The sequence below is a fragment of the Cololabis saira genome, chromosome 4 (assembly GCF_033807715.1).
Source record: "Cololabis saira isolate AMF1-May2022 chromosome 4, fColSai1.1, whole genome shotgun sequence".
NCBI classification, from domain to species: Eukaryota; Metazoa; Chordata; class Actinopteri; order Beloniformes; family Belonidae; genus Cololabis; species Cololabis saira.
Genome location: NC_084590.1, coordinates 37,368,364 through 37,382,841, shown reverse-complemented (window position 1 = coordinate 37,382,841; position 14,478 = coordinate 37,368,364). Strand labels below are relative to the sequence as shown.

Here is a 14,478-nt window from a genome sequence, read left to right as displayed (position 1 = left end):
CATTAAAATGGAAATGCAACGTAGTCTGCAATTGTTTTTACTTGTTCCGTAATGTTTTCATTATCACATGTGAAAATACAACTGGAAATCTGTAAATGCGTGTGATGAAAGATAAGACATTTCTATTCTTATTTCTGAAATTGGAAATCAATACAAAAAAAAGATGGTGTAGTCTCTTCAGCCTGTAGCTGTTGCTTAACAGAAACAGGTATATATATATCATATTAGGGCTGTTCGATTTTGCCCAAAAATAATTTTGATTTTTTTCGATTTTTCTCTCTCAAAATCCGATTTTCGATTACGATTACGATTATTTTGTGAATTGACAAAAGGCAAAGAAATTATTTCAAATATGCAGTTTTTTTATTGAACATTTGCCCCATTGGGCTTTAAGTGCAAACTTTGCTCTTATTAAACCAAAAATGAATGAATAAAGTGCAAAACTCTGTAAAATAAATTGAAAAAAAGTTTTAAAAAATATAATAAAATATAAAGTTTTATCTCTGAAAAAAAAAATCAGCAAATCAGCACTTGCAAACATACAGTAAGTTATATTTCCAATTGAATAAAACAAGACATTTTCTAGGTATTGAGAGGTATTTCCATCAATCATTAATATGTGTGCAGACAAGGTAAAAAAAAAAAAGTGAAAAATCGATTTTACGAGTTTCACGTTTTAACATCGTTCTAATTACATAATCGCGATTGCGATTTAAAATCGATTAATCGAACAGCCCTATATCATATATATATCTGTCAGCTGTGTTATTGTTGCTGGCACGAAGGATCTAGCACATTTTAGGACAGTGCACTCAAGGCCTTAAATCTGCATTCAGTCTGTTCATTTCCAAAAATGTAAGACAGAAAAAAACTAACTTTCATAAATATCATCTCTGCTCTATCCATCAAGCAGAAAATCTAAAGATTTATTTTACTAACGGAAAACATAATTCCTCAAAGTAAATCATCCAGGTGTGCGTTCAGAGTAACTGCTGTGAAGCGGTGAAACATTCATTGTTCTTGATAGAAATCCATATTTGAACAAAGTCAACGGGAGTGAACAGTAGCTGTGCTGTAGCGGTGGTTGGCTACACGTCTGGTGCTGAAGTGAGCTTTCATGCAGCTCTGTGACTGGGCTCCAGTGAACAGATTGGACCGTCTGCCACTTGCTCTGGTTTCCAGAATGCCCCCACCCCCCTGCCTCCTCGTTGCCCCCGTAACTGTTGCCAGTATCGGCCCGATCGGCTCCAAGTGAGGCAGGAGGCCTCGGCAACAGAGATGCTCTATAATCGCTTCAGCTTCTTCCTTTCTGTTTTTTTCCTCACAAAAAACAGCAGCCGTTCTACACCCCATCTGTGTGTTCCTGCGTTGTGGTGTGCTTGTGTGTGACCATCCCCTACTGTAGCCCCATTTAACTCGTGCACGTGACAGTACTTTCTCAGACAGTTTGTCTGAGACTGTGAGACAAAGGCAGATGCCACAGTCAGCATTTTTAGGGAAAACCTTGGAGGTGAATTCCCATATGTGTCAAATTGTTGACTGATGCACAGTAGAATCCAATGAGTTCAGGGCAGCCTCTATTACAGTCATTAGCAGAGCAGTGGGGAGCAGTTTGATGAGATTTCACCCGATGAGGGAGGCTGCTGAGGGTCATTGTTATTCTGCCCTGCAGCAGGGGGTGCCAGCACCCACTGTGGTCCCTCTGTTGTTGCATTTACCCCCTCGTAAGACTGCTAGCTGAGAGGCCAGGTGTAGAGCTGGTGTGCGCCCTCTTTCGTGGCATGCACTGGCATAGCTTATTGGCACCACCACTCTGCAGATGTCAAGAGGAGGACTGCTCTTTCTCTCCATGCATCAGATGTTAACCATACAGCAGAGCAATACAGGTCACATGTCAACTTCTCAATCTGATGGTTTGGTTTCTGCGTGTTTGCAGAGGAAGGGTGCCTGCCGTACTGCAAACCATCTTTCCCCTCCCCTGGGGGCCACAGCTCCTCCGGCACAGCCTCCTCCAAGGGCTCGACGGGGCCACGCAAGGCTGAGGGTCCGCGACAACCACAACAGTGGACTGCTTTGGAGCATGCAGATTTTCTGGGGACCAATGGACAAGGACAGTACGCTGGAGAGTTATGTGAGTGATGGACGGAACTGCTTTATCGTATATCCCACGTGATTAGGTCTAGAACAGTGGTGGACAGTAACGGAGTAAATTTACTTGAGTACTGTACTTAATTACATATCCAGAGGATTTGTACTTTACTTGAGTATTAGATTTCTTTGGTACTTATTACTCTTACTTGAATACATTTCCAAGACAAATATTTTTACTTTTACTCGAGTAAATTTCTAGGAAGGCTGAAAAGTACTCGTTACTTTCAGGTCTGCTCTTTTTTCTTCTTCCCTAAAATCCTATTGGACACAAGCTGTTTTTGTCAAAGGAGGAGACCTATCACAGTGCACGCTCTCCACTGGGATGTACGTAAAGCGGAAATACGTCAAGCCTCCTCAAAACGATACCGCCAAAGTAGCCTGCGTTTGTCAAGACAGAGCCGCAACAAGTGAAGACATAGCCGCAACAATGGCTACGCCTGCGTCAGGAGAAGAAAGACTGACGCTGAGTCGTCTGAGTCTGATAATGAGCCGGACTCGGAGCAGGGACTTTCACAAAATCCTTGGCCGTATCTTAACTCAATGTTTGAGTTCGACCGAGTAAAAAACGAGGGCACAGACAAACCACAGACATTTATTTTCAAATGTTTATTGTGTCTGCCGAAGCAGAACTACCTCTCTGCTTTCAACAACTCAACATCGAATTCTCAGAAACAAGAGTTAAAAGATCCTTAAATTAATATAGTAAAATAAAAATATAGTAATTTACTGATGTGGAAAATAAGAAATTTACTCTTACTTTTACTTAAAGTAAATTTAAAAGCATTTACTTTTGGATACTTAAGTACCTTTAAAAGCAAGTACTTTTCTACTCTTACTCGAGTAATATTTTGACTGAGCTACTTTTACTTGTAACGGAGTAAATTTTGACCAGTAGTATTTTACTCTTACTCAAGTACTGGGGTCGAGTACTCTGTCCACCTCTGGTCTAGAAGTATTTGATGTTTGTGTTTTTTGACCTCATGTGCTACTACAGTGGATTTTATTTCTACAAAATCAAGATGTGATGGAAGTTTTGACTTTCAGCTTTAAGAGGTTTCACAAAAAATTTACATTTTAAACAAAGTTCCTGGATTTTCAGGAGCTCAGAAGTATTTAGACACCCCATCCATTCAGCCATTAGCTTCCGCTTATCAAAATTCCAGTATCGTGGTCAGCGGCCTAAACAGAAAGGCCCACGCGTCCCTCTTCCTGGTCACCTCCTCCAGCTTTTCCAGGCGTTCCCAGGAGATATAATCTCTCCAGCTTGTCCCGGGTCTGCCTCAGGCTGAACATGCCTGAATCACTTGGTGAAAGAGAGGTCCAGGGGGCATCCTAACAAGATGCCCATGCCACATCAGCTGGCTCCCTCCCGGATGACTGAATTTCTCACCTTATCTCTAAGGGAGAGTCCAACCCTGTGGAAAAAACTCATTTCAGACGTTTGCGTCAGCAGTCTTATTCTTCCGGTCACTACACACTGCTTGTGTCCATTGGTGAGGCTAGGAACATAGATCAACCGGTAAACAGACAGCCTTGCCTTTTAGCTCGGCTCCCTCTTCACTGCAACAGACTGGTACAGGTTCTGAAATACTGCAGATGCTGCAGCGACCTGCCTGTCAATCTACCACTCCATTCTTCTCTCACTTCTCTCACTCGTGAGCAACACCCAAAGATAATCCTTCACCCGAGTCAGGCAGGATGTGATTGTCGACTAACATTTAACAGAGTGAGGCTTCTTCTTCCTTTTTATCTCTGCAGAGAATTATGTACAATAGTGTCCAGCCACTATTGTGAATACACCTGTTTTTCATCATAGTGAAGACCCCCCCCCCAAGAAATCATTAAAGGGGACCTATTATGTGAACGTTGTATGATTTGAATGATGTGCTGTTTTGTTTGTTGGCCTCAGCATCAGTTAAAAACCACCATTAGTTCAGTGACAACAACACTCCTTCACCAGAAACAGTCAAATGCATCTGCAGAATGATTTACTTGTGTTAGATCTTCATTACTTTACATGTCCAAACAATATATTTAACTGCCTCATAAAAAATACACAAGGAGCCTTTTATCTCTGGCTTTCCAAGTATTAAGATGAATCGGCAATAACAGACATTAGAAGACTAATTGCGGTTATTTTTGGCTCGTTTGCTTTACATAGTATCCCAATCTATTTTGATGTGCAACTGTGGCAATATTTACTACTCCAGTGTGAGACAATCCATTCTAACACTATCACATCTTCATTTGATTTAAAGGGGACCTATTATGGCATCTAATACCTATTTTAAACAGGCCTTGAATGTCTTAAAAACAAGCTTTTGATTGTTTTTGCTAAATAAATTAGAAATTCAGCCTCTGAGCCATGTCTTTAGCATCCCAGTCTCTAACCTCATTATCTATGCAGGATTCTGAGTGGGCGGGGCTATGATAATGAGGCACTGTGCTGATTGGGTTCCTGAATGATGCGACACACCGCTACGAAAAAATGGCGGAAGCTCCGGCCGGTGGAGTTAGTTGTGGGCGTGGTTTCACGCATCGGAGGCCAATCTATGTAAATCGCATTTTCGTTACGTAACTACGGGAGCAGAATCTGAACGGCTCGTAGAAGTCACATCACACTGGATGGATCATCCGGTCGGCTGTACAGACACTGCAGAATTTAGTTGCTTTCCTCCTTCTCTGAGTCGTCAGGCTGAGGGGAGACCACTTTATATATGTTACAGCAAGAAAAAACATGTTTTTCATAATAGGTCCCCTTTAAAAAATGTATTATTGGCAGAAGTGTCCATCTTTCATGCCTTTTATTATTAATTAGGACATAATTTAAACAACCTAAAGCAAATAATGCAAATAAGAGCCATTTAATAATTATGCATTTCATAATCCAGTTAGTCGACTAATTGTTTCAATAGTTGCTGACTAATCGACTATCAGATGGTTAGTTGCAGCCCTACTCACAACCCTCAAAGGGCAATCCAACCTTTGGTCTCAGGTTTAGAGGTGGTGTTTCACACCCCTTCACACTCGGCCGCAAACATTCCACAGAGAGCTGAAGATCACGGCTTGAAGAAGCAAACTTCATGTGCAAACAGCAGAGATGTAAACCAAACCAGACCCCCTCTGCACCACGCGTATAGAAAGTCTGTAGTTCTGAACATAATCAGTGACGAAGAGGCAGCCCTGACAGAGTTCAGTTGCCACCTGGAGTAATCTACTACTGGCAATGTGGACTAAACCTCTTTCTGATTCTGGCGTTTCTTGGTTTCACCTGTCCAAAGAGTCCAGAACATGGAGTGACTTTAGATGTTCTCTGGCAACGTCTCTCTTCATTGTCAATTTTGATAATACTCGTACCTTTTCCAGACTCATCATGACTTCTGTTGATATTGTAAAGGCATTTTTCTTCACCAAGGAAAGGTGATCCTCCGCTTTAGTTTCCTTCAGTGGTCTCCCCGGTCTAATGATGCTGCCGAGCTTGCCAGTGCCTTCTTTCTTTCTTTTGAGGAATGTATCGAACAATTGATTTGGCTGTATCAAAGGGTTTTCCCATCTCTCTTATAGATTTATGTTGTTTTTTCAACTTAGTGATGGATATTCTTTACTTTCATTGACAACTCCTTTTGCCAAATACCATCTCAATACTTGATATCAACTCAAGATGCTTTATCTGCTCCAGTTGTCATTAAGTAGCAAGGAAATGAACCACACCTGGCCAATTAACTTACTTTCAGTCAGTTGTTCAAAATACTTTTGAGCTCTTGAAAAAACTAAAATAACTAGTCTTTATGGACCGGTGGTCATTGTTTCAGCCCTGGAGAGGGTTTGAGCAACTGTTTCTAAACTAGATTAATATTCAGCTGCCAAAAAACTGTCTTAAATTATGAGCAGGTTCTTTCCAAATCCTGAGAGTGCTCTTTATTTAACAACTCTCGCATGTTCTTCTGTTCCCCTTCCTCCCACAGAGTGATCTGCCTCCGGGGTGAACTGGAGTCTGCCCTGCTCGTTGGGGCGATGGACTGTCCTTATCTGTGTGTTTTCAGAGGGAAGTGCGCTGCAGACGAAAGCAGAGTCACAGAACTGTAAATGTGATGTAAAAATACAAACATACTGTACATCTCACTATGTTTTTGTCCCCAAGAAAATATTTTCCACCTTACTATGATTTTCTTTTTGTTAGAAAAAGGCAAGTAAAAAACAAAAAAAGAAAACATCCCCGTGAGAACAAATTTTCTGGTAACTGCGCTTGGGGAAAAGGGAATTTTATTTCCTGTAAATATTTTCTTTTTACTTGTTGTTGCATTGCTATGCAAACCTGATTGAGTTCAAGCTTTTTATTTCCATATACAAGAACAGTTGGGTTTTATCTGGTTATTTGTATTATATGTGAATTGAGTGGCGCTTGTGCCATAAAATAATTGTTTTATAATCCATTATTTGTTGATAGTTACCATTAATTATTATTATCATTATTATAATTATTATTATTATTATTATTATTAATTATTGTTTTTGCACTGCAATTTTTGGTGATAAGCACAAAAACATAGCTCCTGCTGACATGAAGAACCGGAAGAATATGTGAAGAGGAGTTTCTGTACTGTAAAGTAAAGAGAAGATTATATACTAATGTACAGAGAGATATTAAAGACTAATGCTTTGCTCAGACAGCCACAAATGAGGTGCCCGTTTCCACACTTGAGTTAAAATTGGGTGGCAAACACACAGGGTGTCCTGGGGGTATGAGGGGCAGATACAGTATGAGATCGGGGGAAGCAGAAGAAGGATTCTGTGTTACTGTGCATTTCTGAGTGGATTATTTAAGCCCTAATTTAGCGTCCAACAATAAGAGTGAATCATCAAAAATAACTCTAAACTTGAGGGAGTGGGGTTTCCTCATTTTAAACAAAGGTCTTAAAGTATTTCAGGTTGTTTTGCGAATGTTTTAATGCCTAAATAATTTCACGACTCTTAAGTTTACACTTCTTATTCAGCAAAGCAGCAAACTTACCATGAAACAGACAGAAGACGGGAGGAAAGGGTGAAATCTGTCCAATCAGAGCGCTCTGAGGCAGAGTTGACATCCTTCCAAGGCCTTAAATAGAAAACGGAAATAGTCATCATGATTAATAATAATAATACTCCAAAACCTAATAAAATATCTGGATCCATGTACATTGTTTACATCTTTTTCTTTGTTCTTTTAAAAAAAAAAACCTATTATGTACAACCTTTGTTTGCTTTAAAAAGCACTTATGTTAAGTTTGTTATACTATCTGTGGTACAAGAAAACAACACATCGGCCTGCTGGATGGAGCTAAGAGCCGTTAAAAAACGTGATCTGTTAAAGCAGGTCTTGGTGTAAAAGTTTGTGCCTCCGTTATCGAAATGCTACAATCAGGGGTCAGAAACTTTGATGAAAACAAATACGGTGTTTGACCTCCAGTGTTTATCTGAAAGTGAGCGCGATAACAGAAAAAGGCCTTGTCAAGTGGGTACCACTGCCTCTGTGTCCACCGCCACAGCGTGAAGCAGAACACTTTCTCAGCCCGACTGCCACAAAAACACACTCATCATCTGCCGCTTCTGACGTTTCAGTCTCCGATTTTCAATTTTTGTCATTTCCAACAATGTTTCCGTTGGGTCATCCTTATTTTAAAGAGAAGCTTGTTTCTTTGTATGCCTTTTATGGACTCAAAAACGCTGCTTACAACGATGTTTTTAATTGTAATGTTCAGGATTTTTGTGGTTCGATGACTGTTTGTTTTGTCTTTTTTTGTACTGCTAATGTTGATAAAAATGGGTGGGAACTAAAGGCCATCAGATGCTGTTGTACTGTTGTTGTCATGCCATAGTCTATTTTCATCTTTTCTTTCCTTTCACCATCCGCCCAGTGGCCAGTGTTCTGGAAATGAGGTGCAGCGAGTATCTCAGGTTATTTTACATTCTGGTGGTGTTTATGTATGTGTATATATAGATCTATATATATCCATACGCATCTCCACTTGTTTTGCCATTCCATCTTTATTGACAAAGACTTCCCTCTCATGTCCGATCCTGTCGTCCGCTCTTTTCTTTTCTGCCGTGATTCTGATTTTGATTCTGAATATGAAACGTGCTGGTTCATCCACCTTAAGACAAGATGTCAGTAAGAGAACATACCAAATTAAGATTGATATTTCTAATGTCTAATGCGTTTTAGTGTCTCTTTAATACTCATTGTTTTCTTTTAAATCACAGTGTCGTTTTGTATTTATTAAAATGATAATAAAAGTATATTGTGAAATATGCATAAAGATTTGTGAGATATAAAACGTGTTTTTTGTTCCTTGTAAAGTTTGGTGTCAGAGCCGAGCAGCGAGGCCATAAGGAGATGTGCTCACAGCGCGGTGAAGTGCCGGGTTAGTAGTCGTCTGAGTCACTCTTCGTCTTGCATGTTCACTGCACTGCTCTTCTCATGTCAAAACTAAAGAAACTTTTCGACACAAGGAAGAAAAACGCTCACAATTTGCTTGTGAAGACAACAGAGAAAACGTCTTTTTTGGAAGGATGAAAGTGCTTTCCCTCTTTTGTTCATTTTCTCAATATTGTTGGTTCTTTGTAGCCTATCTGTGTGTTGCCTTTTTGATATAAAAGAGGATTAAAAATGACAAAAAAGAGAAAGTTGTTGGCTGAAGTCATTTCTGTACAGTGTCAGGCGAAGCGACGCCTTGATCCGATGTCATTTCTGCAGTACAGTTCATTCTCCTCTTTTCTCTGTACACCACTTCCTGTATTCACTTGCATGTCCTTGTTCAAGAAGAGAGTGGATCAAGAAAAGAAACTTTTACAGTCTCATTCCCATGTCCTGTAAGATAAAGCCATGCTCTTTTATTTCCTTGTACCTGGATCAATCTCTTAAATAAAATATTTTTTAAAAATGGAAAATGCCTTAAAGTTTTTTGTCACTGACAGAAAACCCTGCAGTGCGGAAGAATAATGTTTGAATTAAACCCAGACTATCAGGAAATACAGCTACTGATGCGACTGCAGCATTAAAAATGTAAGTTTGATGGTATCTTACTCAACGGGCACATTTGCTTCGTTATCTCAGCATTTGTGCACACACACGCAGTCTAGATGTGTTTAGCCTGCTGTGTGTTTCAAAGAGTTCCTGACTCAGCTGTATGTTTCATGTCAAACCAATCCTTACCTCGATCCTTCTAGACGAGCAACTTCAAACACAAATCCAAATCTCTTAAATCACAGAGGCAGCCAGCTCACTTTCATGCTCTCTCACACAGAGCTCACGCTGAAGTAACCTGTGAGAGAAGTGGTGCAAAGCTGGATATGTAAAACTAGGAGCGGCTTCTGTATCCGCACTGACATACAACTGTGAACACGCTTTTCCTTCATGGAAACATCCAACTGAACATATCCCGTAATCCAGCGAATCAGGTCCTGACCTCACTGAGAATGCACATTTTATAATTTAGTAGCTCCCATAGTGTTTCCAAAATTGTGTGTCATTGTGTCATTTTCTCTGGGTGACTGAGGTGCAGGTGGGCCAGTTTAGCACCTGGACTCTGTTTCTGTTGGTTTACATGCAGCATGTGCTTTGGCATTGTCTTGCTGAAGTAAGTGACGTCTTCCATGGGCGATGTATGGATGATATGGATGAAGGCACATTATTCCAAAACTGGCATCACAGTGGCTTCAGAGATATGCAAGTCACTCGTTATGTTTACCAATGCACCCCGATACCATCAGTGACGTTGGATTCTATATTGTGATAAGCCAGATTTATTCAGGAGACAAAAAGCCAGTTTTTCCACTTTAGTTCTTTCTGCATCTCATTTAGACATGGGATGGCATTTGTGGGAGCAGTGACGAGCTGTTCACAGTGGTTCCCAGAACTGATGATGAGCTCACGCAGGGAGTTCATCTGCTGAATCGTACTGCTTGAGTGCTAAAAGATCAACTTCCAGTCCTGCCTTTTTCAGTGTCATCTTTGTCTCTGCTTATTGCTTACAGTTTAAGATTAAGATTCCCAGAATATTCTGATTTTTTGAGATAGGATATTTAAGTTTTCCTAAGCTGTAAGCCATGATCAGCAATATTAAAATAATAAAAGGCTTGCAATATTTCAGTTGATTTGTAATGAATCCAGAATGTATGACATTTTTGCATTACAGAAAATAAAGGACTTTATCACAATATTCTAATTTTCTGAGACAGTCCTGTATACAGTTGTGTGAAAAGTTGTCCCCTTCCTGATTTCTTATTTTTTGCATGATTGTCACACTTAAATGTTTCAGATCATCAAACAAATTTAAATATTAGACAAAGATAACACAAGGGAAGGTTCACCACTGTTCCATGTTTTCGCCATTTGTGGATAATGGCTCTCACTGTGTGTGTGTGTGTGTGTGTGTGTGTGTGTGTGTGTGTGTGTGTGTGTGTGTGTGTGTGTGTGTGTGTGTGTGTGTGTGTGTGTGTGTGTATATATATATATATATATATATATATATATATATATATATATATACATATATTTAAATGCAAAGTTTTTTTTTCTGTTCTTCTGGGTTTTTTCCGTGATGTTTTCAACATCCACACACAATTTGAAGGTTTCCATCATGAAACATATAGAGCATTCAATTTAAAACTAGCCTGCACATAGTGTAGGAATAATATGTGAAGATTTCATTTTCATTATATTTTTTTGGAATGGTTGAGTGGTTGTTGCACTCATATTTATGAAAAAGGTTCAGCAATCTATCGTGACCCTTTTAAACAAACCCATCAGTGCAGACAGGGAGGCAACCACCGCCGCTTCTCGCCTCTTCCTCTCCTTGTGCCTGGGGGATAGGAGTAATGACTGCTCTGCTCCTTGCCAACAAAGCAACTTTCCTCCTCCAATCTCATCTTTTATTTCCAACTGTTTACCAGTGTGTACTCAGCCTCTTCCTCATTTCTCTCTTCCACCTGAATAAGCAGCATGCATGCACTTTGCAGAGGTGTACCTGTTCATTTGCACTCTCCCTGAAGCCGTATGCCTCCGTAATTGTTGCATCAGATGTCAGTTGCAATGGTCTACAGAGAGCAAAACGCGGCCAGCCAGGCAGAAAGAAATAAGCTTTGCTCAGCAAATACAGACTGCGGTAGAATGCAAGTTATCAGGATGTGATAACAGGACCGAGTGTGCATTTGAATGTGCTGGTGCTTTGATGTCTGCTCTTGAGTGTTTGCGCTGGAAGGAGGGAGTTGTGGTGTATGTGCTCGCACGTATCTCTGCTTGTATGTTGATGAAAGGAAGCATCCACTGCTGGTGCTCCAGGATGTTTTTTCCTCCTCCTCTTTGTCTCTGGACCGGTGACAATGAGTGGAGGTGAGAGGGCAGCGATACCAAGGCAACACCATTCATCACACATGTCAAACACTCAGAGCAGCTGGGTGGGACAAACGGCAAAAATTTGAATTTCATTCCTTTCGCTCCCCCTGACTGTCCTCCATCATAGCTCCACATGTGATAAATGACTCCTGAACACATGCAATTTTCCAGCTGCTTGGATGAAAACATGCTGTTATTGACCTGCACTTTCCATATATTAGGCTTTGTGTTGCTGGTTGAATGCAGCTGTTCTTAGATGAAACCACCATCTGGATCTGGTTCTGATCGTTGGTGGTCCACAGAGATGGTGTTGGGAAATGGGGGGCGACAGCGGTACACTTGTCAGGACAACTTTGGACAATCTTTGTCTTTATGACTTGTGTCCCCACCTCATGGTTATGTGATATACGTGCTATGTTTTCAGTTTACTGAAAGATGTATGATGAAATAACCCCCCAAAATTATTGTGACAGGTTTTTAGTTGCCTCCAAATCCAGAGTCTGAAGTGTTAACTAAAAATTAAAGACGTGAAAACGTGTCTGAATGGCTTAAAAAGGGGCATGTTGCACACTTTACTCTTAATCTATACAAGATGAACTCATTGGGTACTACCGCTCACAATCAAACAAATAATAGCAAGTTGAGGGCGGCAGTAGCTCAGGTGGTAGAGCGGGTCGTCCAATGATCGGAAGGTCAGCAGTTCGAATCCCGCTCCGTCCCAGTTGCTGTCGTAGTGTCCTTGGGCAAGACACCTTACCCACCTTGCCCCGTGTGAATGTGTGTGAATGTGTTTGAATGTGTGTGAATGTTTGGTGGTGGTCGGAGGGGCCGTTTGGCGCGATATGGCAGTCACGCTTCCGTCGGCCTGCCCCAGAGAATGTGTATGAATGAATAATGATCTCTGTAAAGCGCTCTGGGTGCCTTGAAGGGTGCTATATAAAACCAAGTTATTCCAACAATAGAGCAACAATATTAACACAAAAAGTTTTATTTTTTTACTCCTTTGAACAGTTAAAATCGCTTTATTTCACAATTGATGTTTAAAAAGTTCAAAAATACATAGTTTGCACCAAAGTGCAGCATATAGAGCAGTTTATTTGCTTCCATCTACCCTAAGTCAGGTAAATCTTCCTTTTTTTGTAGAAGTAGACTGTACATTTAAAGGAGACCTATTATGAAAAACATTAAAAGCAGCAAGACATAATTGTACAGTAAATAAAATTATGAATAAAGGAGGTAAAATAATAAATTATAAGAAAAGAAGTAAAATAATAAAAATCACAAGCTGTTAAAAATAAGGGCAGTAGAGTACAGCAGGTAAGTATTTAATTTAAGAGTACGCTTGAGTAAACAGTAATGTTGTATATAAAGTCGTCTCCCCTCAGCCTGCCAACTCAGAGAAGGAGGAAAAGCAACCAAATTCTGCAGTGTCTGTACAGCCGCCCGGATGAGCCGTCCAGTGTGATGTGGCTTCTACGAGCTGTTCAGATTCTGCTCCCTTTCGTTACGTAACCAAAATGCGATTTACATAGGTTGGCCTCCGATGCGTGAAACCACGCCCACATCTAACTCCACCGGCCGGAGCTTCCGCCATTTTTTCGTAGCGGTGTGTCGCGTCATTCAGGCAGCCAATCAGCACAGAGCCTCATTATCATAGCCCCGCCCACTCAGAATCCTGCATAGATAATGAGGTTAGACACTAGGAAGATAAAGACATGGTTTAGAGGCTGAATTTCTAATTTATTTAGCAAAAACAATCAAGAGCTTGTTTTTAAGACATTCAAGGCCTGTTTAAAATAGGTATTAGATGCCATAATAGGTCCCCTTTAAATCAAATGAAGATGTGATAGTGTTAGAATGGATTGTCTCACACTGGAGTAGTAAATATTGCCACAGTTGCACATCAAAATAGATTGGGCTACTATGTAAAGCAAACGAGCCAAAAATAACCGCAATTAGTCTTCTAATGTCTGTTATTGCCGATTCATCTTAATACTTGGAAAGCCAGAGATAAAAGGCTCCTTGTGTATTTTTTATGAGGCAGTTAAATATATTGTTTAGACATGTAAAGTAATGAAGATCTAACACAAGTAAATCATTCTGCAGATGCATTTGACTGTTTCTGGTGAAGGAGTGTTGTTGTCACTGAACTAATGGTGGTTTTTAACTGATGCTGAGGGCAACAAACAAAACAGCACATCATTCAAATCATACAACGTTCACAAGTCTTGCTAACCATGCACTCTAATTTTATAAAATAAATCATTGACATATCATTCTGTTTTATTATCAGACATCCTGTTTGCAGAGACCTGAATGATGTTCAACACTGAGACATTTTACATGACTAAATCATCGACCATTAAATGTCATGCTAATCTTTAAAAGAAATGCATCTTTTGTCTCTTAGTCAGAATAAGACACCAGTGATTTAACGTTCCTCTCACAATCGCTCGTATGAATGCACAGTTCGGGACATATGTAACAGCCAACTCAAGGCATGAGACAGCTTTACAGTTCAAGTTACATCAGTTACTCGTGACACATTTGATTCTTTATTAAATCATCAAAGCAAAATCAAAAGCAAACGAAACAAAACAGCTTCATCTTCCATGACATTTTGCCATTCGGGGTGACACAGATGTGTCCATCATTTCCTTTTCTGTCTTTTTAGCGCAGCAGTGACAACATCCTCCTCCTGCAGTCTGCATCTTCACTCAAAGAGCTTCCAAAGCCTTCTCCTGCTCCTTATCTGTATTAGTCCAAACCTAAAGGTTATTAAAAGTTATGGACACTGCTGGAGAGACATTGTTGTGTTTCAGTAAAGTTTATGTCAGAATACGATTGTCCCTGCTGACTGCAGCAATCATTTATTTTGTTCATCTCTGTGTCTCCAGGGAACATTCAGATACGTTGGCGTTCCCGTCTAAAGCACGGCAGCATCTGCATGCAGC

General features: G+C 40.3%; 1 protein-coding gene across 11 annotated transcripts in view; it reads left to right on the top strand.

Moving 5' to 3' along the window:
* Window positions 1-9,067, top strand: part of robo2 (roundabout, axon guidance receptor, homolog 2 (Drosophila)) — a 302,845-nt gene extending 293,778 nt beyond the window's left edge. For all 11 annotated transcript variants that reach the window (XM_061719674.1, XM_061719672.1, XM_061719664.1 and 8 more), the window contains 2 exons: window positions 1,937-2,131; window positions 6,117-9,067. In XM_061719674.1, the coding sequence (XP_061575658.1) occupies window positions 1,937-2,131; window positions 6,117-6,118 (197 nt within the window). In that variant the 3' untranslated portion in view covers window positions 6,119-9,067. The remainder of the gene's footprint in view (window positions 1-1,936; window positions 2,132-6,116) is intronic.
* The last annotated feature ends 5,411 nt before the right edge of the window (window positions 9,068-14,478 follow it).